The following is a 24,463-nucleotide window of genomic DNA, read 5'->3' on the forward strand; positions in this document are numbered from 1 at the left end:
GGTGCCATTAGACTGGTATTTAACCAAGCCAACACCGAACATCACCATCTGTAAACAAAAAAAACACCATGCTGGAATCGGGGCATTTCATTTATACACATCATAAAAAACATCCAAACCCTCTCTATCAACTGGATAATATTGTGTCTCCGGTGTGTAAAAAAGCCTCAGAGGTGAGTGCATTCGCAGCAGTCATGTTCATTAAGATACACTGCTGCCCTCTTTTTCCCAAGCACCGGAAACACCAGTAAATCACCACCGCAGAAAATAAATGTACACTTATTACATTCTACACGCTGCATATATTCACCTCCTTAACATATTGCATAGGCACAGTGCCACCGCGCAATGCTGCACCCGAAAACACAGTGTGAAAAATGACAGCGGCGAGGGGGAACTGTGGACCTAGGATATATGGTGCGGCAGAGCGGAGGAGAAATAATCCTACCTTAGATCGGCGTGGGGAAGAAAGAAGGGAGAGGGGGCGGGGGAAGATGAGCCCCTGCACCACGCCGGAGAAATAGAGCCCCCCTACTCCTATCTCGGCTGCCTCGGTCTCCCCTGCAACGCTCCACCACAATTACTGAGAAGAGCGGATGAACACACATATACGTGGACATACTATCTTTAATAATAGATCTCTATATACTCTGTCTGTATATGAGTAAAATGTACATGAATGTTTGGAGGACACAAGGACATTCCTAGTGAATGGCTCATTGAGAAAATAGGAATCGCTGAAAGCTATTGTTCAACCTGAACTTGTGGAACACACATACTCTACCACAGACAAAGCAAATTACACAGCACAACAACACATGACTGACAGTGAACTGACAACCACCTTCCTCCATTGATTGCCAACAGAGCACAACCTGCCTGCAGTCCATGCCGTGGCCATTAGGTGTCTCTCTTCCACTGTGCATGGCCGAGGCTCTGCCTCTCTCCCAGCAGAGCCCCTCCCCTCCTCAAATTCCATCTCCATGTAATATATACACCATCGTTTGAAAATGGCAGCTTTTTGAAAATTCACCTTGATTATCAGACATTAAAAGTGACTTCTCCAGCGCTGAGTGTCTGGCTGGGGGGATGGCTGCAGACGGCAGAACAATGCGGCTGGCTTGGTATTAACGCCTAGCTGGGGTGTGCAGGGAGGGAACGAGAGGCAGCCCTTTGTTCTCTCCCACATCCAATTATTTTTAACATGTGCCTCTTTTTACAACAAGAGAGAATTTAATTTTAATGCACTGGAAAAAATACATCAGTATTCTTAAGCAGAGATGGCGATGTATACATGCACAGAGTCCTGCACAGGAAATGGACAAATGACAGAGATGACTAAAATCCTCTCATCCCAAACATAGCCGACACCAACACAAAAACCTAACAGAATGTAAACCCACACACCACCATACTATACACAGACCTACACTATGTAGCAGTGCCTCCAGCCCCACCCTTCATTAGAAACCACACTGAGACAGACAACATTCACTACATTACTACATGGTAAATGGTTCATCAACATTCCATGGCTGCGCAATCAAATGTATATACACAATGGTAGGAAAACATACAATAAAAATAGCAAGGATTCCGGATCAAATGGCTTGAAAAATAAAAGCCCAAGCTCCATTGGTAGGTAGGTGACCAAATATTTTTCTAATTGGATGAGCACTTTATCTTGCTGTCAGAGCGGCAGTAAAAAGCAGCGCTGTTGCCAGAAGCAGAGGAGCTCCAACATGGTTGGCCTTTTATTAGTTCTGCCTGGGCTGGAGTCTGATATACGCTTCTAACCCTTTCATCCTACCCCAGCCCCACTCCCCAATACATGGTTATTAGAGTATATACCCCACACACCCCAATACACCGGTGTTACACCCAACCACACCAACACCCCACCACACTGATGGTATCCAACCCCCTCAGACGCTCAACTACACCAACACACCCATTATGCATTTTATACACCCTGCACAGAACCAACATACACCAGCATTAAACATAGTGGTCTTATACTGTATCAAGCTATATACCCAACCCAGCAATCATAGAGCACCTTAAACACACACCAGGAATGCACATTTGTCCAACACACTGGCAACACACACCAACAAGACCCATCAATCCCATGCATCCATGCAGAATACTGTAGTAGAACTACATTCCAGTAATCATAACAGCCTCTCAGGTTCACTCAGCAACAGCAACCAGCCATACAGTATGTGCCCTACCAAGACACTGTCAATAACCGCCATACAATATCTCTAACATAAAGAGCCCACAACATGCTGGTAAATGACTGTAGAAGAGCCACATCCTGTAGTCAAACACAGTAGCTAAACACTAGCCTGTACAATAGCTCATCACTACAGACCTGCCTCACAAACTTGTAACACAAAGAGCAAGAATGAGGGGAGATTGCAGAGGGCTCAGCAGTGCATTCACAGCTCTGCAGTGGACATCTTGGTAACTCTATGGTAATTTCCCCACTGCAGTATGAAATTACTGTTTTCTCTCCTTATCTGTAGCAGCACTGCTGCACCTATAGGGACGGGAGATTTCAAACCTAGAAAAACCCTGGCTCATTTCTATAAAATAGGAAAGTATAAAATACGCACACCGCATTACACCCGTACCCACATGCACATGAGCTCGTACACACGCACTAAATTAAATTCCAGTCCTAGGGAAGACAACTAACTGCTTGTGTGTGAGTCGCTCTGCGGCACAGCAAAACCAATTCTCTGGAGATGGCAAAATGAAAGGGCAGAATCCAGGATGTTTATGGTTCTCACTCTGTTCTCCTCTCAATCAAATGTTTTATTAGCAATCATTCGCCGTCCGCCTGGCCCTAACAGTCATCTAACCTGGGAGGGGCCCGCGTGATGCCAGCAGGCAGGTTCAGCAACCAGGCCAGTTACAGAGGAGACCATTTGGGTTCGCACAACTCCCAATTATTTACACCTGGAGCTGCTGGAGCAGGATAGAGCTGCTGGGGCAGGATGGAGCTGCTGGGGCAGAATGGAGCTGCTGGGGCAGGATGGAGCTGCTGGGGCAGGATGGAGCTGCTGGGGCAGGATAGAGCTGCTGGGGCAGGATGGAGCTGCTGGGGAAGGATGGAGCTGCTGGGGCAGGATGGAGCTGCTTGGGCAGGATAGGACTGCTGGGGAAGGATGGAGCTGCTGGGGCAGGATAGAGCTGCTGGGGCAGGATGGAGCTGCTGGAGCAGGATGGGGCTGCTGGGGCAGGATGGAGCTGGTGGAGCAGGATGGGGCTGGTGGAGCAGGATGGGGCTGGAGTGTTAATTAACCCCCAGGGCAGCCGGGCTGAGGAAGGGGCTCACTCACTCAGACCCCGTGCTCCTGTAATCTCCACAGGCCTGGACAGCGCCAACAGAGAGTGTGTGTGTGTTGTGTGTAGGTGCGTGCACACTGTGTGTGTGAGAGGGAGACAGACAGACAGATAGGTCCTAAATGGCAGCTGATCCTTCATGTTTCACAGTCTGTGAAATACATAACAAGCCGCATGGAGTCTGAAACAAGCTGAGCTGGGGATGTGTGTGTGTGATAGACAACACATAGTGTGAGAGAGAGATCAAACAAAGACATGTTTCACAAGGTATTAATGTTATATAAGAAAAGACATGTTTCATAAGACAAAAATCCTCAATAAATGACTTATTTGTTCAGAAACAGTGAGAACGGAAAAAGGCAACACAAAGGGTGTGGTAGGGATGGTAACAGCAGGGTGTGGTAGGGATGGTAACAGCAGGGTGTGGTAGGGATGGTAACAGCAGGGTGTGGTAGGGATGGTAACAGCAGGGTGTGGTAGGGATGGTAACAGCAGGGTGTGGAAGGGATGGTAACAGCAGGGTGTGGTAGGGATGGTAACAGCAGGGTGTGGAAGGGATGGTAACAGCAGGGTGTGGTAGGGATGGTAACAGCAGGGTGTGGTAGGGATGGTAACAGCAGGGTGTGGTAGGGATGGTAACAGCAGGGTGTGGAAGGGATGGTAACAGCAGGGTGTGGAAGGGATGGTAACAGCAGGGTGTGGTAGGGATGGTAACAGCAGGGTGTGGAAGGGATGGTAACAGCAGGGTGTGGTAGGGATGGTAACAGCAGGGTGTGGTAGGGATGGTAACAGCAGGGTGTGGTAGGGATGGTAACAGCAGGGTGTGGTAGGGATGGTAACAGCAGGGTGTGGTAGGGATGGTAACAGCAGGGTGTGGAAGGGATGGTAACAGCAGGGTGTGGTAGGGATGGTAACAGCAGGGTGTGGAAGGGATGGTAACAGCAGGGTGTGGTAGGGATGGTAACAGCAGGGTGTGGTAGGGATGGTAACAGCAGGGTGTGGTAGGGATGGTAACAGTAGGGTGTGGTAGGGATTAGGTATTTTAACAGTAGGGTGTGGTAGGGATGGTAACAGTAGGGTGTGGTAGGGATGGTAACAGCAGGGTGTGGTAGGGATGGTAACAGCAGGGTGTGGTAGGGATGGTAACAGCAGGGTGTGGTAGGGATGGTAACAGCAGGGTGAGGTAGGGATGGTAACAGCATGGTGAGGTAGGGATGGTAACCGCAGGGTGTGGTAGGGATGGTAACAGCAGGGTGTGGTAGGGCTGGTAACAGCAGCGTGTAGTAGGGCTGGTAACAGCGAGATGAGGTAGGGTTGGTATCAGCAGGGTGTGGTAGGGATTAGGGCAGGTAACAACAGGGTGTGGTAGGGATGGTAACAGCAGGGTGTGACAGGGATGGTAACAGCAGGGTGTGGTAGGGATGGTAACAGCAGGGTGTGGTAGGGATGGTAACAGCAGGGTGTGATAGGGATGGTAACATCAGGGTGTGATAGGGAGGTAACAGCAGGGTGTGGTAGGGATGGTAACAGCAGGGTGTGGTAGGGATTAGGTATTTTAACAGCAGGGTGTGGTAGGGATGGTAACAGCCTGGTGAGGTAGGGCTGGTAACAATAGGGTGAGGTAGGGCTGGTAACAACAGGGTGAGGTAGGGATGGTAACAGCAGGGTGTGGTAGGGATGGTAACAACCGGGTGAGGTAGGGCTGGTAACAACAGGGTGAGGTAGGGATGGTAACAGCAGGGTGTGGTAGGGATGGTAACCGCAGGGTGTGGTAGGGATGTAACAACAGGGTGAGTTATGGATGGTAACAGCATGGTGAGGTAGGGATGGTAACAGCAGGGTGTGGTAGGGATGGTAACAGTAGGGTGTGGTAGGGATGGTAACAGCAGCATGTGGTAGTGATTAGGTATTTTAACAGAAGGGTGTGGTAGGGATTTTAACAGCAGCGTGTGGTAGGGATGGTAACAGCAGCATGTGGTAGTGATTAGGTATTTTAACAGCAGGGTGTGATAGGGATGGTAACAGCAGGGTGTGATAGGGATGGTAACAGCAGGGTGTGATAGGGATGGTAACAGCAGGGTGTGATAGTGATTAGGTATTTTAACAGCAGGGTGTGATAGGGATGGTAACAGCAGGGTGTGATAGTGATTAGGTATTTTAACAGCAGGGTGTGATAGGGATGGTAACAGCAGGGTGTGATAGGGATGGTAACAGCAGGGTGTGATAGGGATGGTAACAGCAGCATGTGGTAGTGATTAGGTATTTTAACAGTAGGGTGTGATAGGGATGGTAACAGCAGCATGTGGTAGTGATTAGGTATTTTAACAGCAGGGTGTGATAGGGATGGTAACAGCAGGGTGTGATAGGGATGGTAACAGCAGCATGTGGTAGTGATTAGGTATTTTAACAGCAGGGTGTGATAGGGATGGTAACAGCAGGGTGTGATAGGGATGGTAACAGCAGGGTGTGATAGGGATGGTAACAGCAGGGTGTGATAGGGATGGTAACAGCAGGGTGTGGTAGTGATTAGGTATTTTAACTGCAGGGTGTGATAGGGATGGTAACAGCAGCATGTGGTAGTGATTAGGTATTTTAACTGCAGGGTGTGATAGGGATGGTAACAGCAGCATGTGGTAGTGATTAGGTATTTTAACAGTAGGGTGTGATAGGGATGGTAACAGCAGGGTGTGATAGGGATGGTAACAGCAGCATGTGGTAGGGATTAGGTATTTTAACAGTAGGGTGTGATAGGGATGGTAACAGCAGCATGTGGTAGTGATTAGGTATTTCAACAGCAGGGTGTGGTAGGGATGGTAACAGCAGGGTGTGATAGGGATGGTAATAGCAGGGTGTGATAGGGATGGTAACAGCAGGGTGTGATAGGGATGGTAACAGCAGGGTGTGATAGGGATGGTAACAGCAGGGTGTGATAGGGATGGTAACAGCAGGGTGTGATAGGGATGGTAACAGCAGCATGTGGTAGTGATTAGGTATTTTAACAGCAGGGTGTGATAGGGATGGTAACAGTAGGGTGTGATAGGGATGGTAACAGCAGCATGTGGTAGTGATTAGGTATTTTAACAGCAGGGTGTGATAGGGATGGTAACAGCAGGGTGTGATAGGGATGGTAACAGCAGGGTGTGATAGGGATGGTAACAGCAGGGTGTGGTAGGGATGGTAACCGCAGGGTGTGGTAGGGATGTAACAACAGGGTGAGTTATGGATGGTAACAGCATGGTGAGGTAGGGATGGTAACAGCAGGGTGTGGTAGGGATGGTAACAGTAGGGTGTGGTAGGGATGGTAACAGCAGCATGTGGTAGTGATTAGGTATTTTAACAGAAGGGTGTGGTAGGGATTTTAACAGCAGCGTGTGGTAGGGATGGTAACAGCAGCATGTGGTAGTGATTAGGTATTTTAACAGCAGGGTGTGATAGGGATGGTAACAGCAGGGTGTGATAGGGATGGTAACAGCAGGGTGTGATAGGGATGGTAACAGCAGGGTGTGATAGTGATTAGGTATTTTAACAGCAGGGTGTGATAGGGATGGTAACAGCAGGGTGTGATAGTGATTAGGTATTTTAACAGCAGGGTGTGATAGGGATGGTAACAGCAGGGTGTGATAGGGATGGTAACAGCAGGGTGTGATAGGGATGGTAACAGCAGCATGTGGTAGTGATTAGGTATTTTAACAGTAGGGTGTGATAGGGATGGTAACAGCAGCATGTGGTAGTGATTAGGTATTTTAACAGCAGGGTGTGATAGGGATGGTAACAGCAGGGTGTGATAGGGATGGTAACAGCAGCATGTGGTAGTGATTAGGTATTTTAACAGCAGGGTGTGATAGGGATGGTAACAGCAGGGTGTGATAGGGATGGTAACAGCAGGGTGTGATAGGGATGGTAACAGCAGGGTGTGATAGGGATGGTAACAGCAGCATGTGGTAGTGATTAGGTATTTTAACAGCAGGGTGTGATAGGGATGGTAACAGCAGCATGTGGTAGTGATTAGGTATTTTAACAGTAGGGTGTGATAGGGATGGTAACAGCAGGGTGTGGTAGGGATGGTAACAGCAGCATGTGGTAGTGATTAGGTATTTTAACAGCAGGGTGTGATAGGGATGGTAACAGCAGGGTGTGGTAGGGATGGTAACAGCAGCATGTGGTAGTGATTAGGTATTTTAACAGCAGGGTGTGATAGGGATGGTAACAGCAGGGTGTGATAGGGATGGTAACAGCAGGGTGTGATAGGGATGGTAACAGCAGCATGTGGTAGTGATTAGGTATTTTAACAGTAGGGTGTGATAGGGATGGTAACAGCAGGGTGTGATAGGGATGGTAACAGCAGGGTGTGATAGGGATGGTAACAGCAGGGTGTGATAGGGATGGTAACAGCAGGGTGTGATAGGGATGGTAACAGCAGCATGTGGTAGTGATTAGGTATTTTAACAGCAGGGTGTGATAGGGATGGTAACAGCAGGGTGTGATAGGGATGGTAACAGCAGCATGTGGTAGTGATTAGGTATTTTAACAGTAGGGTGTGATAGGGATGGTAACAGCAGCATGTGGTAGTGATTAGGTATTTTAACAGTAGGGTGTGATAGGGATGGTAACAGCAGGGTGTGGTAGTGATTAGGTATTTTAACAGCAGGGTGTGATAGGGATGGTAACAGCAGCATGTGGTAGTGATTAGGTATTTTAACAGTAGGGTGTGATAGGGATGGTAACAGCAGCATGTGGTAGTGATTAGGTATTTTAACAGCAGGGTGTGATAGGGATGGTAACAGTAGGGTGTGATAGGGATGGTAACAGCAGCATGTGGTAGTGATTAGGTATTTTAACAGCAGGGTGTGATAGGGATGGTAACAGCAGGGTGTGATAGGGATGGTAACAGCAGGGTGTGATAGGGATGGTAACAGCAGCATGTGGTAGTGATTAGGTATTTTAACAGCAGGGTGTGGTAGGGATGGTAACAGCAGGGTGTGATAGGGATGGTAACAGCAGCATGTGGTAGTGATTAGGTATTTTAACAGTAGGGTGTGATAGGGATGGTAACAGCAGCATGTGGTAGTGATTAGGTATTTTAACAGCAGGGTGTGATAGGGATGGTAACAGCAGGGTGTGATAGGGATGGTAACAGCAGCATGTGGTAGGGATTAGGTATTTTAACAGCAGGGTGTGGTAGGGATGGTAACAGCAGGGTGTGATAGGGATGGTAACAGCAGGGTGTGATAGGGATGGTAACAGCAGGGTGTGATAGTGATTAGGTATTGTAACAGCAGGGTGTGGTAGGGATGGTAACAGCAGCATGTGGTAGTGATTAGGTATTGTAACAGCAGGGTGTGATAGGGATGGTAACAGCAGGGTGTGATAGGGATGGTAACAGCAGCATGTGGTAGTGATTAGGTATTTTAACAGCAGGGTGTGATAGGGATGGTAACAGCAGGGTGTGATAGGGATGGTAACAGCAGGGTGTGATAGGGATGGTAACAGCAGCATGTGGTAGTGATTAGGTATTTTAACAGCAGGGTGTGATAGGGATGGTAACAGCAGGGTGTGATAGGGATGGTAACAGCAGGGTGTGATAGGGATGGTAACAGCAGGGTGTGGTAGGGATGGTAACAGCAGCATGTGGTAGTGATTAGGTATTTTAACAGCAGGGTGTGATAGGGATGGTAACAGCAGGGTGTGATAGGGATGGTAACAGCAGGGTGTGATAGGGATGGTAACAGCAGGGTGTGATAGGGATGGTAACAGCAGCATGTGGTAGGGATTAGGTATTTTAACAGCAGGGTGTGATAGGGATGGTAACAGCAGGGTGTGATAGGGATGGTAACAGCAGGGTGTGATAGGGATGGTAACAGCAGCATGTGGTAGTGATTAGGTATTTTAACAGCAGGGTGTGGTAGGGATGGTAACAGCAGCATGTGGTAGTGATTAGGTATTTTAACAGCAGGGTGTGATAGGGATGGTAACAGCAGGGTGTGATAGGGATGGTAACAGCAGCATGTGGTAGTGATTAGGTATTTTAACAGCAGGGTGTGATAGGGATGGTAACAGCAGGGTGTGATAGGGATGGTAACAGCAGGGTGTGATAGGGATGGTAACAGCAGGGTGTGATAGGGATGGTAACAGCAGGGTGTGGTAGTGATTAGGTATTTTAACTGCAGGGTGTGATAGGGATGGTAACAGCAGCATGTGGTAGTGATTAGGTATTTTAACTGCAGGGTGTGATAGGGATGGTAACAGCAGCATGTGGTAGTGATTAGGTATTTTAACAGTAGGGTGTGATAGGGATGGTAACAGCAGGGTGTGATAGGGATGGTAACAGCAGCATGTGGTAGGGATTAGGTATTTTAACAGTAGGGTGTGATAGGGATGGTAACAGCAGCATGTGGTAGTGATTAGGTATTTCAACAGCAGGGTGTGGTAGGGATGGTAACAGCAGGGTGTGATAGGGATGGTAATAGCAGGGTGTGATAGGGATGGTAACAGCAGGGTGTGATAGGGATGGTAACAGCAGGGTGTGATAGGGATGGTAACAGCAGGGTGTGATAGGGATGGTAACAGCAGGGTGTGATAGGGATGGTAACAGCAGCATGTGGTAGTGATTAGGTATTTTAACAGCAGGGTGTGATAGGGATGGTAACAGTAGGGTGTGATAGGGATGGTAACAGCAGCATGTGGTAGTGATTAGGTATTTTAACAGCAGGGTGTGATAGGGATGGTAACAGCAGGGTGTGATAGGGATGGTAACAGCAGGGTGTGATAGGGATGGTAACAGCAGGGTGTGATAGGGATGGTAACAGCAGCATGTGGTAGTGATTAGGTATTTTAACAGCAGGGTGTGATAGGGATGGTAACAGCAGGGTGTGATAGGGATGGTAACAGCAGCATGTGGTAGTGATTAGGTATTTTAACAGCAGGGTGTGATAGGGATGGTAACAGCAGGGTGTGGTAGTGATTAGGTATTTTAACAGCAGGGTGTGATAGGGATGGTAACAGCAGCATGTGGTAGTGATTAGGTATTTTAACAGTAGGGTGTGATAGGGATGGTAACAGCAGGGTGTGATAGGGATGGTAACAGCAGCATGTGGTAGTGATTAGGTATTTTAACAGCAGGGTGTGATAGGGATGGTAACAGCAGGGTGTGATAGGGATGGTAACAGCAGCATGTGGTAGTGATTAGGTATTTTAACAGCAGGGTGTGATAGGGATGGTAACAGCAGGGTGTGATAGGGATGGTAACAGCAGGGTGTGATAGGGATGGTAACAGCAGGGTGTGATAGGGATGGTAACAGCAGGGTGTGGTAGTGATTAGGTATTTTAACTGCAGGGTGTGATAGGGATGGTAACAGCAGCATGTGGTAGTGATTAGGTATTTTAACTGCAGGGTGTGATAGGGATGGTAACAGCAGCATGTGGTAGGGATTAGGTATTTTAACAGTAGGGTGTGATAGGGATGGTAACAGCAGCATGTGGTAGTGATTAGGTATTTTAACAGCAGGGTGTGGTAGGGATGGTAACAGCAGGGTGTGATAGGGATGGTAACAGCAGGGTGTGATAGGGATGGTAACAGCAGGGTGTGATAGGGATGGTAACAGCAGGGTGTGATAGGGATGGTAACAGCAGCATGTGGTAGTGATTAGGTATTTTAACAGCAGGGTGTGATAGGGATGGTAACAGTAGGGTGTGATAGGGATGGTAACAGCAGCATGTGGTAGTGATTAGGTATTTTAACAGCAGGGTGTGATAGGGATGGTAACAGCAGGGTGTGATAGGGATGGTAACAGCAGGGTGTGATAGGGATGGTAACAGCAGGGTGTGATAGGGATGGTAACAGCAGCATGTGGTAGTGATTAGGTATTTTAACAGCAGGGTGTGATAGGGATGGTAACAGCAGCATGTGGTAGTGATTAGGTATTTTAACAGCAGGGTGTGATAGGGATGGTAACAGCAGGGTGTGATAGGGATGGTAACAGCAGCATGTGGTAGTGATTAGGTATTTTAACAGCAGGGTGTGATAGGGATGGTAACAGCAGGGTGTGGTAGTGATTAGGTATTTTAACAGCAGGGTGTGATAGGGATGGTAACAGCAGCATGTGGTAGTGATTAGGTATTTTAACAGTAGGGTGTGATAGGGATGGTAACAGCAGGGTGTGATAGGGATGGTAACAGCAGCATGTGGTAGTGATTAGGTATTTTAACAGCAGGGTGTGATAGGGATGGTAACAGCAGGGTGTGATAGGGATGGTAACAGCAGCATGTGGTAGTGATTAGGTATTTTAACAGCAGGGTGTGGTAGGGATGGTAACAGCAGGGTGTGATAGGGATGGTAACAGCAGCATGTGGTAGTGATTAGGTATTTTAACAGCAGGGTGTGATAGGGATGGTAACAGCAGGGTGTGATAGGGATGGTAACAGCAGCATGTGGTAGTGATTAGGTATTTTAACAGTAGGGTGTGATAGGGATGGTAACAGCAGGGTGTGATAGGGATGGTAACAGCAGGGTGTGATAGGGATGGTAACAGCAGCATGTGGTAGTGATTAGGTATTTTAACAGCAGGGTGTGATAGGGATGGTAACAGCAGCATGTGGTAGTGATTAGGTATTTTAACAGTAGGGTGTGATAGGGATGGTAACAGCAGCATGTGGTAGTGATTAGGTATTTTAACAGCAGGGTGTGATAGGGATGGTAACAGCAGCATGTGGTAGGGATTAGGGATTGTAACAGCAGGGTGTGGTAGGGATGGGGTATGGGGTATGGGTAGGGGGTGAGGAATCAAGGGGGAAAGGGTTAGGATTGGGGCGGTCACATGGGCCTGCGTACCTGCTGACTAACACAGCCATGCTGGCTCTTCAGACTGGACACCGTGGCCTGGAACTTCTGGGTCTGCTCCTCAGCCTGGAGAGAGAGGGGGGAGAGGGAGGAAGAGAGAGAGGGGGAGAGGGAGGAAAAGAGAGGAGGTCAAAAACATGCAGTTTGAGCTCATAAAGGAGCTAGAGGTGAGATAGACATTGATAGAGAGGGCATTGATTAAAGTGATTCATCCTAACATGGAAAAAGTCCATTCTGAAACCCACTGCATACTCTGAGGGACTGTTGGTGTGAACCTGGACATGGTTCTCTGGCTGTACACAGAGTCCATCATAGCAAATGAGGATGAACAAAAGCAGTGGATGGAGTTTTAAAAATAATTTTCTGTCTGGGACAGGGTTGTGGGCATTTACACTTCCACATACATGTGCTGGACCCCTCTGTCTCCCTGTGGATCGTCTCATTGAGGCGTCTCTAACTCTCTTTCTCTCCCTCCCTGCTCTTTACTTCTCTCATGTCTGGGAGCAGTAATCTGTTCCTGGGCCAGCACTGCTGGGATTAAGCAGTGACTGAAGATAGGATATATGCGTCATTAAAGCAGAGAGCACAGAGACGGAGACAAGAGAGACAAAATCAACAAAGGTGACATGGAGAGAAAGCAGACAAATAACACAGGCAGGCAGGCAGACAGACAGACAGACAGACAGACAGACATACAGACAGACTTCCATAGCCTCCTGTGAATAGTAATACAGCAGCAGTGAGGCAGCTTAATTTCCATGTGAGGAGCACGGCTGGCATGGCATCAGGTGGATTAATGCTGCTGTCCTGGAGAGCTGTAATGGATGCCTGGGCAGAGGAGCTGGGGCTCACAGTGGACTCAAACCCCACTACTAAAGGTTACAGGGACATGCAGAGAAATTACAGTGGAAGAGCCTGCAGAGTGCAGAGGCCTGGGAAAATGACTAATTGTGTTCAGATAAAGGCTCTGGCCGTATGCTGAGCACTAGAGGAAATGTGCCGGACTTCCACCACCTCACATGGAGAAGCTGGATCAGTGGGAGGCTTTTGAACAAGGTTCTGAGCCACGGCAAACACAATTCCAGCTTCTTCAACATGAGCGTAGCTGCCTTTACAATGGCATGTACTCTAGGAGTAATCCAGTATACCCAATAAGCACTGACATCAAGTATCTTACTGTGGGTGAGATGGTAAGACTAGAACTGAAGTAGGCTCACTGAGCATAACAGTCAGGTCAACATGACATTATCTTATAGAGTGGTAGTGCCCGTGTGTCTGTATGTTTCTATCTGTACAGCTGGGTTGATGGTGATTCATAGCATGGTGGTCTCACCCAGGCTTCCCTTGGTCTCTGGGGAGGGGTCTCTGTCAGCTCCCACTCCAGGTCCACACACCTCTGCTCGGCCTGCGCACACTGTGTCCTCTCTGACCCTGGCAGAGCTCTGCAGAGAACACACCACTGCTGCCAGTCTTTCCACCTGCAGGGTCCACACACACACACACACACACACACACACACACACACACACACACACACACACACACACACACACACACACACACACACACACACACACACACACACACACACACACACACACACACACACACACACACACACACACACACACACACACACACACACACACACACACACACACACACACACACATTACTGTAAGGTTATTGCAACATTGGGTCACAGCTCCATCTTCTCCCAGTGGGACAGTAGGCTGGCCCGTCTCATTGTGACTCCTCACTAATACTGGAGGGAAATCCATGGCAATCAGGTAAGAGTGGCTCTCATTTCCCTCTCATTATACATCCTCATTCCCAGCACTAACAGAGCCCAAATCCACCCAGCCCCTGAGCCATGTCTATGTTTAACTCATCCATATTCCCCTAGTCCCAGGGGAGAGCACAGTTTCCCGAGTGGGAATCTCTGTCTGTCTGTCTGCCCAGGTTAATGGAGAAGGAGTGGGTCTCTGAGAGGAAGAGACCATGGAAAGACACAATCGCATGTACACACACACACACACACACACACACACACACACACACACACACACACACACACACACACACACACACACACACACACATGTGCACACTCACATTATGTAGGCATGGATATGAGCAGACTCTCAATGGTAATAATGTCTCTTACAGAGACATTATAACAGGCAGAGACTCCAGAGTATACAGTAATGTGAATGTGAGCATCAAGGTCTCCATTGTCAACAGAGATGGACATAGTTTATGGAGAGATTTCTGTTCCGGCGGACAATATGAATCCGGGTGTGAATCAGCGTGTATTGTTGCTGGTGATGGACTTTGGGTTATGAAAGTGTTTCCGCTGGAGTATTGTGTTAGTGGTGGACTCCAGTCACTGTGAACCACGACAGGCACCCAGTCTGACCTCGGCTCTCTGCTCCCGCTTATATCCCATGAGCGCCTCATTTTCTCCCTCCACCTGCACAAGACGCCCTTTGACCTCAGCCAGCTAGGGAGACAAAAGAGACATGATGTCAGAGAGGGAGGAATACTACAGTACTGCAGCGTAAACGAGGTCTACTTTTCTCTGAACAAACACTGGAATACGGTAAATATATATCCACACTATTCAATTTCTATTCAATACAGCATTTCATTATTTCTTACAGTAACACAGCTGTTACCCAAGCTTCTGTAGAAACTGCAAGAGTGAAATCATACGTGGCGAAAGTAAATTGTTCGTGTCATTATATAGCCTAATTAGCCTACTCCTGTCTACACAGAAATAAATAGGCTACTACACCAGAAAGCGCAATTTGACCACAGGGGATCATTCGATTCTTTAAATCGCATTTCATACAGTCGGAAGTGCCCGCAATTTGGGCAACGCGCGTTCAATTCCAAATAGATGACTGTTGAGTTGAGACTGTCATTGAAAAGTAGAGAAGCCCAGCCAGGCATATCGCAATATTTCAAAATACAATTGCGGGAAAACATATTTTGGAAAGCAAATGGATATTGCTGTAAAGAGAAGACAATGAAAATACTCTAATCTGTCTTTTAGTTATCTAAATTGTCTGTCACACCCTGATCTGTTTCACCTGTCCTTGTGCTTGTCTCCACCTCCTCCAGGTGTCACCCATCTTCCCCATTATCCCCTGGGTATTTATACCTGTGTTTTCTGTCTGTCTGTGCAGTCCGTGTGGTTTTGTCAAGTCAACCAGCGCGTTACTCTGCGGGCCTGCTTGTTCCGTTTCTCTGTTTTTGCCAGTCCTCCCGGTTTTGACCCTTGCCTGCCTTGACCCGCCTGCCTGACCATATTGCGTGCTCTGACCTCGAGCCACTCTGTACCTCCTGGACTCCATTCTCTTGCCTGCCACTTGGATACTAATAAATATCATAGACTCAAACCATCTGCCTCCCGTGTCTGCATCTGGGCCTCGCCCTGTGCCCTTATATTGTCATTGAGCGAACAGTAGCCTATCTCCTTGGCACCAGCGGAGAGCATCGACCATATCCCCGTGGTGAGTGTGCATATTCACTCTTTATCATTGTTGGCTCGGTGCCACCTGAAAGTTTGTTATTCCCTCCCCCAGTTTGTATGGACGTCATTTTGTATTGGCGTCTCCCCTTCTCATAGGCCTATTATATGGATCAGACAACGTCATTTTTATTGATCTGTTTGCATTTTTATGGTCAAAATGTGTTTCCCCAAACTGAACTCGAGCGCCGCCTATGAGTGAACTTCTTTCAGGTTAGGCAGAAGCTTGTATGACTAATATAGACAGGGACCAGAGTCACCACATTCAAATCTACTCAATCTAAGGAAAAAGGACAGAGACACGTCATTATAGAGAGTAGAAAATGTAGAAAAGTAGAAAAAAAAACTTTAAATTAAAGGTGGGTGACACAGCGGTGATAATGACTATGGAGGGGCTGGAATGAAACACATAGGGAGTTAGGACAGGATAGGACAAGACAGTTGATTAGTTCATCATTAATGGACACTGATAGCACATGGAGGAAATAGGCTGGTGGTAACTTTAGCATTATGCCCAATTGGTGTCCAGAGCACTTGGATCTTAATACACAGCATCCATTAATTGGACATTTCTGATGTAACCATCAGATCTAGCCATGACTGTACAGTTACAGGAGGCTACAGAATATAATTATGCTATGAAGGAAAATAAACTGACTCGTTCCTTTCATTCTATATAGATAGAAGGGGGAGATAAAGGCAGAGAGCTCAGAGTGACAAGTGAGAATGAGATCTTTCATCAGGCATGTAGAGCAGATAGCTGCTGTGGATCCCTCCAGCTCAAGGCAGAGAGTCTGCCTAGATACCTAGCGACAGGTGACACAGGCGCTGACAGACAGCATTAGCTCTGAATCTGATTGGTTTGCAGTTTTATCCAGGAGAAGCAGTGCGGCTTGGCTCTGTTGTGTTTCGGAGGACGCACGGCTCTTGACCTTCGCCTCTCCCGAGTCCGTACGGGAGTTGCAGCGATGGGACAAGACTGTAACTACCAATTGGATATCACAAAATTGGGGAGAAAAAGGGCTAAAAAAAGTATCTAACTACTGTATAAACTACTGTATATTTATGGATGTCTATTTTTCAACATGTCTGTCTGTCTGTCTGTCCCCCCAGTTTTCTGTAGTAAACAACATAGTCATCCTGCCCTGAATCGGCAGGGGCGGCAGGGTAGCCTAGTGGTTAGAGCGTTGGACTAGTAACCGGAAAGTTGCGAGTTCAAACCCCCGAGCTGACAAGGTACAAATCTGTCGTTCTGCCCCTGAACAGGCAGTTAACCCACTGTTCCCAGGCCGTCATTGAAAATAAGAATTTGTTCTTAACTGACTTGCCTGGTTAAATAAAGGTAAAAAAAAAAAAAAAAAAAAAAAAAAAAAAAAAAATCATGTTTCCTGGCCTCTGCCAGTTAGACAGGAGAGAGGTGGACTGGGCCAGAGGCAGACACAGACACAGACAGGGCCAGCTGCTCAGCACATGTTCCCAAGCCACGACCCAGCATCAGAAAGCATAACTGTACTAATGGAACCAATACAGGGCTGTCCCGCTATGGCACTTTGGTCCATAAGACAGGATGTTGTGCCTCCATCAACATGGAGGATTATCGCCCATTATGCTGCTATTGGATCATTGTGCAGATTTAACCTAGGCCTACGTACCCTGACTATATAGTTTTGCTAGAAAGTGAGAAATCTTCAAGTTTCTAAAGGATGAGTTATTTTATGGTCAACAGATAAGCTCCTCTATAAGATGACGCACTTTCACAGTTTAGCTAAATACAATTCATCAATATGAATACCAGGCTACTTTACATTCGGTAACATGTGCTTATGATGCTTTCTATACAAACCACATTTAAATGATAAAGACACAAAAGTGGACACAACCTGTATGATGAGTTAGTCTACATTTTTCAAGCACATTTGGATTAGATTCCTGGGGGTAAATTGGTTGGTTCTTGACCGTGCACTAATGAACAGACACCGAACACACACGTTCAAAGAACTGTAGACACAAAGCATCAAGGCTGAACAAGAGGGAGAGGAGGCCTGAGAAGCCTGAGACTGGCGGTGAGTTCTCTACCTGAGTGTGGAGCTCCTCTGCCTGCTGTGTCTGGGTCTGCAGGTCCCTCTGCTGCTGCTCTCTTCGGCTGTGTCCCCTCTGGAGCTCCAGTTGGCTCTCCTGTAGCTCCGTCTGCAGCTGAGAGATCCTCTGCCCATGGACATCCAGCTATCGAACCACAAAAGAAGGCAGGGCGGCAGAGAAGGAGAAAATCAATCCAGTACAAAGAGCCTCTCCTTTCGTCTTGGCTCTGCCTGCCTGCTTGTCTATCTGAGACAGGGCTACATCATGGATCCCAGATCAGACCCACCAGCTGCCCAAGTCCAGACACCCTGAGTCCCAGGACTGCTCTCCCAACACCAGCCCTGAGATTCGCTTGCCTCGGAGTAAGAAAGCGTCTGGATGAATTAAATAAGCGCAAAAAATCTGACGAATACACCCTGCCGTATTGAAATGGCTGCCATTTATGCATTGTTCAAACCCAAAACGAGTACTGATGGTGAGAGATTGTCCAGTTCTTATTCTGAACAATAACAACGGATCAATGATGGGTCAATAAAGTGTGGAATAATCACCATGGAACTAATCTAGTCTGATCTTAACTAATCAAATACCTTTTCAATTTCAACGGTATAATCCCGTAGAAGCGGAGGTTTGCGTCAGTGAGTGTCAACACACACGATAACAGACTACATGTGTGTTTAAATACTACAATGTTACTCCTATGCAGTTAATGCAATGACAACCAACTGCTGAAGTGTCATTAAACAAAGAAAAAGGAAATAATCATTATAATACGAGCAACAGTAGAATTGATCATAGAATGTAAAACAACTTAGAACAGCAGAACAACTAAAAACAACATTTTAAATCATTGTAATAATCACAGGACAGGATTCCTGAGAAACCATACAGTCTTAGCACCTTGTTTTCTATCTACCACCTAATATGTTTTTTCGGCTGTCCCCATAGGAGAACCCTTTGAAGAACCCTTTTTGGTTCCAGATAGAACCCTTTTTGGTTCCATAAATAATATTTTCCACAGAGGGTTCTACCTGAAAAATGGCTTTTCCTATGGGGACAGCCGAATAACCCTTTTTTCACCTTTTTTTTGTGTCTGGTGTTTTTACCATCAACATGTAACCAAACAAACTTCTGGACCAGTGAGGGATCCCACTGATCCCGGTCTGACACCTGCAGAAGCCTGGCCAGTGGGCTGGCCCGGCACGCCAACACAGCACTAACTCTAATAAACTATCTTTAATTAACACAACACAGTCACCTGCTAAATCATATGAGAGAGAGAGAGGGAGAAGGGAGGGAGGGAGGGAGGGAGGGAGGGATGGAGGGAGGGAGGGAGGGAGGGAGGAGGAAGAGTAGGTAGAGTGGGATAGAACAAGAGAGAGGAGGGAAAGGAAAGACCCATGCAGGTACTGGTCCAGTTGGTCAGAGACAGAGACATAGTCTTGTTTCTGTGTGTGTGATGGTGGTAGCTCATCACAACAGCAGCAGCAGCGAGAGGAGGAGGAGGAAAGGAAAACAGACAAGATGGAGTCCCAGACGAGTCCCAGGACGACCCATTAATCAAACATCTGCAAACAGGCTGAGAGATAATCCACAAATCCACCCAGAACAGGACCCTCGTGGGCGTTTCTCCCCTTCTTTCTCTGTTGAAAAGCATCATGGCTGCCTCCACCATCTCCCTCTTGGAAAGCCTGATGAGGTGACTGCTGCTTATTCCTCAATTAGAAAGTAGCACTGATATAGGAATCGTTTCCACGGAATCCCACCGAAAACCTGGCTCATCCCTTTAGCTCTCTCTTTCTGTGTGCGATCCACGCCGATAACCCTGCTCTTGCTTTCTTTCCCTCACAATCGCTCCCTCTCTCTATTCTCCCCTCCTAAACTGATCAATACTTCATTTAAATCATGACATTAGCACACTACAACTGGAGAAAAACCGAGAGTAGGAAGGCAAATGCGCTTCGTATGTTAAGCGGATAACAGATAACAGTATATTTTTTGGGGGGGGTGAAGTTTAAATATCTGTTTTAACAAGAAGTAAAAACAAAAGGTAGGAATGTATGCAAGTGCGCGGGGCTGTAGCACCGTTTTGATTTGAGCTCCCGAGCCTCACACTGATCAATAGCACATTTAAATCCCAGACAGAGGAGCACTATCATCACATCAGAGGGAAAGAGAAACACGCTTTCCTAATTATCATGTCAAATAACCAACGCTGCGGATGCCCTAGTTAGACGGTGCTGATAGAGACATATTTCATATTTATTCAAGCAGAAATCTTTAATATTTTCCATTTAGACCTGAATGAGTAATACCGTTATATATATGCACTCTCACGCATTTATCTATTCACGTAATTCACAATGAGCCCAATCAATAGTGCCCTCTCCACAGCCGGCTTTCTGGCCATATACGTCTGCGTAGGATCACATAATAAACTGTTCAGAATGCCAAAACGAGCCCATCTGATTTCCTGCCGCTGATTGGAATAGCTGGCGCTGCGAATGACTGGCTAATCTTGGTGCTGGTCATTAATCCTAGCTGGATATTTACCTGAGCAGACTGGGAGTCGCGGGCCTGGTGGGAGAGCAGCACATCTCACCGGAGCCTCTGGATGGTTGCGTCCCGACATGATAACTGGGGTGCAGCCAGCCCAACGGGTCAGGTTTTCCCATGCCGAACGTGGGTGAACAGAGAGGAGAGGAGAGAGGGGCAGAGTGTGAACCCAACACTAGGCGTGAGGTGGGACAGAGAGGCAAATGCCAGACGATCACTACAGAACATGCACTTACATATAGCCTGGCGCCAATGTCAACCAATGAGCAATTAGACAGACAAGACTAACACTATTGATCGCAGGTTCTAGCTCTTTTTATCCAGGGCTAACTAGGCTGCCTGAGGTTGTGTGACGGCTGCTGTGGCTGCAGACTGGGAGGGGAGGGTGGGATTGAGGAAGGTGGAGGGCGACGGACAGGGTAGGGCAGGTCCTTCTCTCCCCAGGCCTTGAGCTCTGAGTTGGGGACTGGTCATTACCATTTAGCCTGCTATTGATTTGCCTGCTAAATAAGCCTGGACCCCATGCAGTCACACACAGCTACACACACAAAATCACAGAGACACATACTCAAACACACACAATCCCAGAGACACATACTCAAAAACACACACAATCCCAGAGACACATACTCAAAACACACACACAATCCCAGAGACACATACTCAAAACACACACACACAATCCCAGAGACACATACTCAAACACACACACAATCCCAGAGACACATACTCAAACACACACACAATCCCAGAGACACATACTCAAACACACACACAATCCCAGAGACACATACTCAAACACACACACAATCCCAGAGACACATACTCAAAACACACACACAATCCTAGAGACACATACTCAAACACACACACAATCCCAGAGACACATACTCAAACACACACACAATCCCAGAGACACATACTCAATACACACACACAATCCCAGAGACACCATGGCACGCACCACAATAACATTACTAGTAATTCATCAATAGTTAAGGGTCTGGTTTCCGATCAACAAATTATTTGACAACATCAGTACAATGGAAAGACTAGATTACTTCATTGTGTACATTGCATTTTGGTCGTGTTTGGGGGACACTGGGAAATAAAAAATGGGTGATTATTGCTACATGACAGTAGCTATTGACTTGATGGGTGTGACTACCTCAGTCTTCAGCAGTTCTCTGCCCCTCTGTTCTGTAAGATGTGGGACTGGACTGGATCCTGTCGGGTCAGTAGTACTCCCCTGGAAAATAATAAACAGAATATGGTTGTTGTGACTTGGGTTGTTCAATCCCTGAATGCTGAAAGTCATGGTATATCAGACCGTATACCACAGGTATGACGACAAATTATTTGTACTGCTCTAAATACATTGGTAACCAGTTTATAATAGCAATAAGGCACCTCTGGATTTTGTGGTATATGGTCAATATACCACGGCTAAGGGCTGTATCCAGGCACTCCGCGTTGCGTTGTGCCTAAGAACAGCCCTTAGCCGTGGTATATTGGCCATATTCCACACCCCTCATTATTAAGCAATACGGCACAACACCAGTCCTACCATATCAGGACTGACAGACACTCAGTAGTACATGACAGACAGACAGACAGACAGACAGACAGACAGACAGACAGACAGACAGACAGAGAGACAGAAAGACAGAGAGACAGACAGACAGACAGACAGACAGACAGACAGACAGAGTGGTTTGGACAGCCAGTTGATGGCTGAGAAAGACGACAGTTAAACAGAGACAGAGAGTACTGCCTGGTGCTGGAAAACCCACCCTCCAGTCAGACCATGAGCAACCGGGAAACATGTATTTTGTGAGCATTCCTTCATTGTGAAGACAAAGGTTAAGTTGAATTCATGAAAGCTGGCGGGGATCGTGATGGAGACACCTGATCTGCTCTCCATGCCGGAGACGTTTGCCACCACATTAGCGTCTACAGTGTGGAGCCCAGTTAACTAATGCTGAGAGCCTTTAACCCTGTTTACAATGCACCCCTACCACCCCACCCGGTTCTCAGCCTCCACTTCTACATCCTCAATTATATCCTAACCTCCAACTACCAAGGACATTCTCTCAGCTAGCACACAATCACGGGCCGTCGCCTTCAGAGACTCAGTGCATTAGATGTGAGGAAAGCACATTAGGACCTCTGCTATTTTACAAGTACGTGGAGAATCTGCTGTCCTTGGTCATTTATACACAACTGGCTGCTTTCACACAGATGAGATGGTACACACTGTTTAGTATGAGCAGCATGATGTTAGAGATGCATAGACATGTGGAAATGAGGAAATTAATGAACAACCAATCATACTGAAAAGGTAGTCAGTGTGTTGTTTCTCTTTTTCTTCCTGTGGCAAATTGCTTTTATCCAGTCCACCCTTTGGTGTTTGTTTGAAAATCAATCCTGATATTCCAAAGAGAGAGACAAAATAGTCTCTCAGAAGTGATTGCTCATTCCTCACAGCTTCAAACAGCACTGCATCAGAAGGACACCTTTAATATTCAGGCTTTTCACGTCACTCTAGGCTAAATCCCTAGCAACCACCATAGCAACACACTCTGAGTTGGACGTGAAATGCATGGCAAGTTCCCTCCTGCCACCAGGCAGAGACGGGGTAAAGAGAAGAAAAAAGAGAGAGACGGATATGCCTCAAAGAGCTGAATTAAAGCATAGATGAGAAACAGACACACAGGAACAAACCAGACGAATACTCATATCAATAATCTCATGGATGTCTGTGTGACTCCTCGATAGCCACCTTTTATCAGAGGATACTCGTGTATCCAACCGCGGAAGAGTTTTGTAATCTGCCACACCACCTTCCTTTGAATCAGCTTTAAAAACAATATGCTACTTATTGTTTTATTTATAAAATGTATTGCACAACTAACTCAATTTGTTTTGATCACTTTACACATTTATCCACCCCTGTCAACGTCATTTGCCTATTGACGCATGAGTGGAGAAGAACCATCTCATTTCACACAAACGCATTTCAATCCACGTTCACTTTCCTCACTGACTCTCCTCGATTACCTTTGACCTTTGTCAAAAAGAGGCGAGAGAGGATGGAGGAGAGAGGATGTAGGAGATGAGGAAATGTAATTGACAAAAAGCCATAGGCTAGTTAAAATGTATTTTTCAGGTTCTCCTGCAAGAGACAACAACAGCATCTCTGTCTCATCTGGGCCGAGCTGGGAAGAGCTGGATCGCAAGTGTGTAAAAAATATATATATATGTTTTATTGTCACATACACCAGATAGGTGCACTGAAATGTGTTGTTTTACGGGGGGGTTAAGGGTTAAGTGCCTAGCTCAAGGGCACATAGACAGATCACCTAGCCGGCTTGGGGATTCAAACCAGTGACCTTTCGGTTACTGGCCCAACCCTCTCTTAAACACTAGTTTACCTGCCACCCCAGGTGTGTGTGCCATCAGGGTCATGCGTGGATTGTGGGGGGCAAAGCAGATGTGCCGCCCCTGTCCACCTCCCGCATCCATAGACACTTCCTGTACTACAGTAATGACCTCTTAGTGAGCCTCTTCCAACAAAAATTTCAGCCCCCCCCCCGCATCTGGTTTCCTAGTCTCTGAGATTCTAGCTCTCAGAAGCTGATGAGTTCAGTCAAACTTCATTAAGTTTATAGCCGCAGCCCAGCGGTCCCTGGTGGCACTCTACACAGAACAAGCCCCTCGTCTGGCAGAGAGTGATGGGGCTGCTCTGCCTGAGAGAGGCCCTTTACTGCCTCAGCTCACAGGTGGAGGGGAGAGCTCTTTACCCCCCCCCCCCCCCCCCGCCTCTGTCTATATCTATCTCAGTCCTCTCTGTCTGTCTCACTGCACTCCTCTCTGTCTCCCCCACTGTCCTCTCCGTCTACCCCTCTCTCTGTCTCTATACATCTCATTCCTCTGCGTCACTCTCTGACGACCCCTCTCCGCCTCTCCCTTTCTCTCCCTCTATCTGTCTCTCTCACTACCCTCACTCCTTCTCAATCTTTCTCTCGATCTCTCCCAGTCTCCCTCCTTCTTATTCTCCCTGCCTTTCTGGGGGGGGCCTGGGTGAGGAGTCCACAGTACTG

General features: G+C 47.2%; 1 protein-coding gene across 2 annotated transcripts in view; it reads right to left on the reverse strand.

The window, feature by feature from the left end:
• The window catches only part of LOC110526396 (trichohyalin), a 44,845-nt gene extending 22,132 nt beyond the window's left edge, over positions 1-22,713 (reverse strand). The window contains exons 1-7 of one of the 2 annotated variants that reach the window (XM_036980756.1): positions 22,695-22,713; positions 21,529-21,609; positions 20,358-20,441; positions 17,802-17,948; positions 14,610-14,693; positions 13,524-13,668; positions 12,182-12,256 (exon numbers count right to left, since the gene is read on the reverse strand). In XM_036980756.1, coding sequence (XP_036836651.1) covers positions 12,182-12,256; positions 13,524-13,668; positions 14,610-14,693; positions 17,802-17,948; positions 20,358-20,401 — 495 coding nt within the window. In that variant the 5' untranslated portion in view covers positions 20,402-20,441; positions 21,529-21,609; positions 22,695-22,713. Of the gene's footprint in view, positions 1-12,181; positions 12,257-13,523; positions 13,669-14,305; positions 14,580-14,609; positions 14,694-17,801; positions 17,949-20,357; positions 20,442-21,528; positions 21,610-22,694 lie in introns of those variants that run through there. The other variant, XM_036980757.1, reaches the window with a different exon arrangement.
• Positions 22,714-24,463: the final 1,750 nt, after the last annotated feature.

This window comes from Oncorhynchus mykiss, chromosome 6, assembly GCF_013265735.2.
Source record: "Oncorhynchus mykiss isolate Arlee chromosome 6, USDA_OmykA_1.1, whole genome shotgun sequence".
Lineage (NCBI taxonomy): Eukaryota > Metazoa > Chordata > Actinopteri > Salmoniformes > Salmonidae > Oncorhynchus > Oncorhynchus mykiss.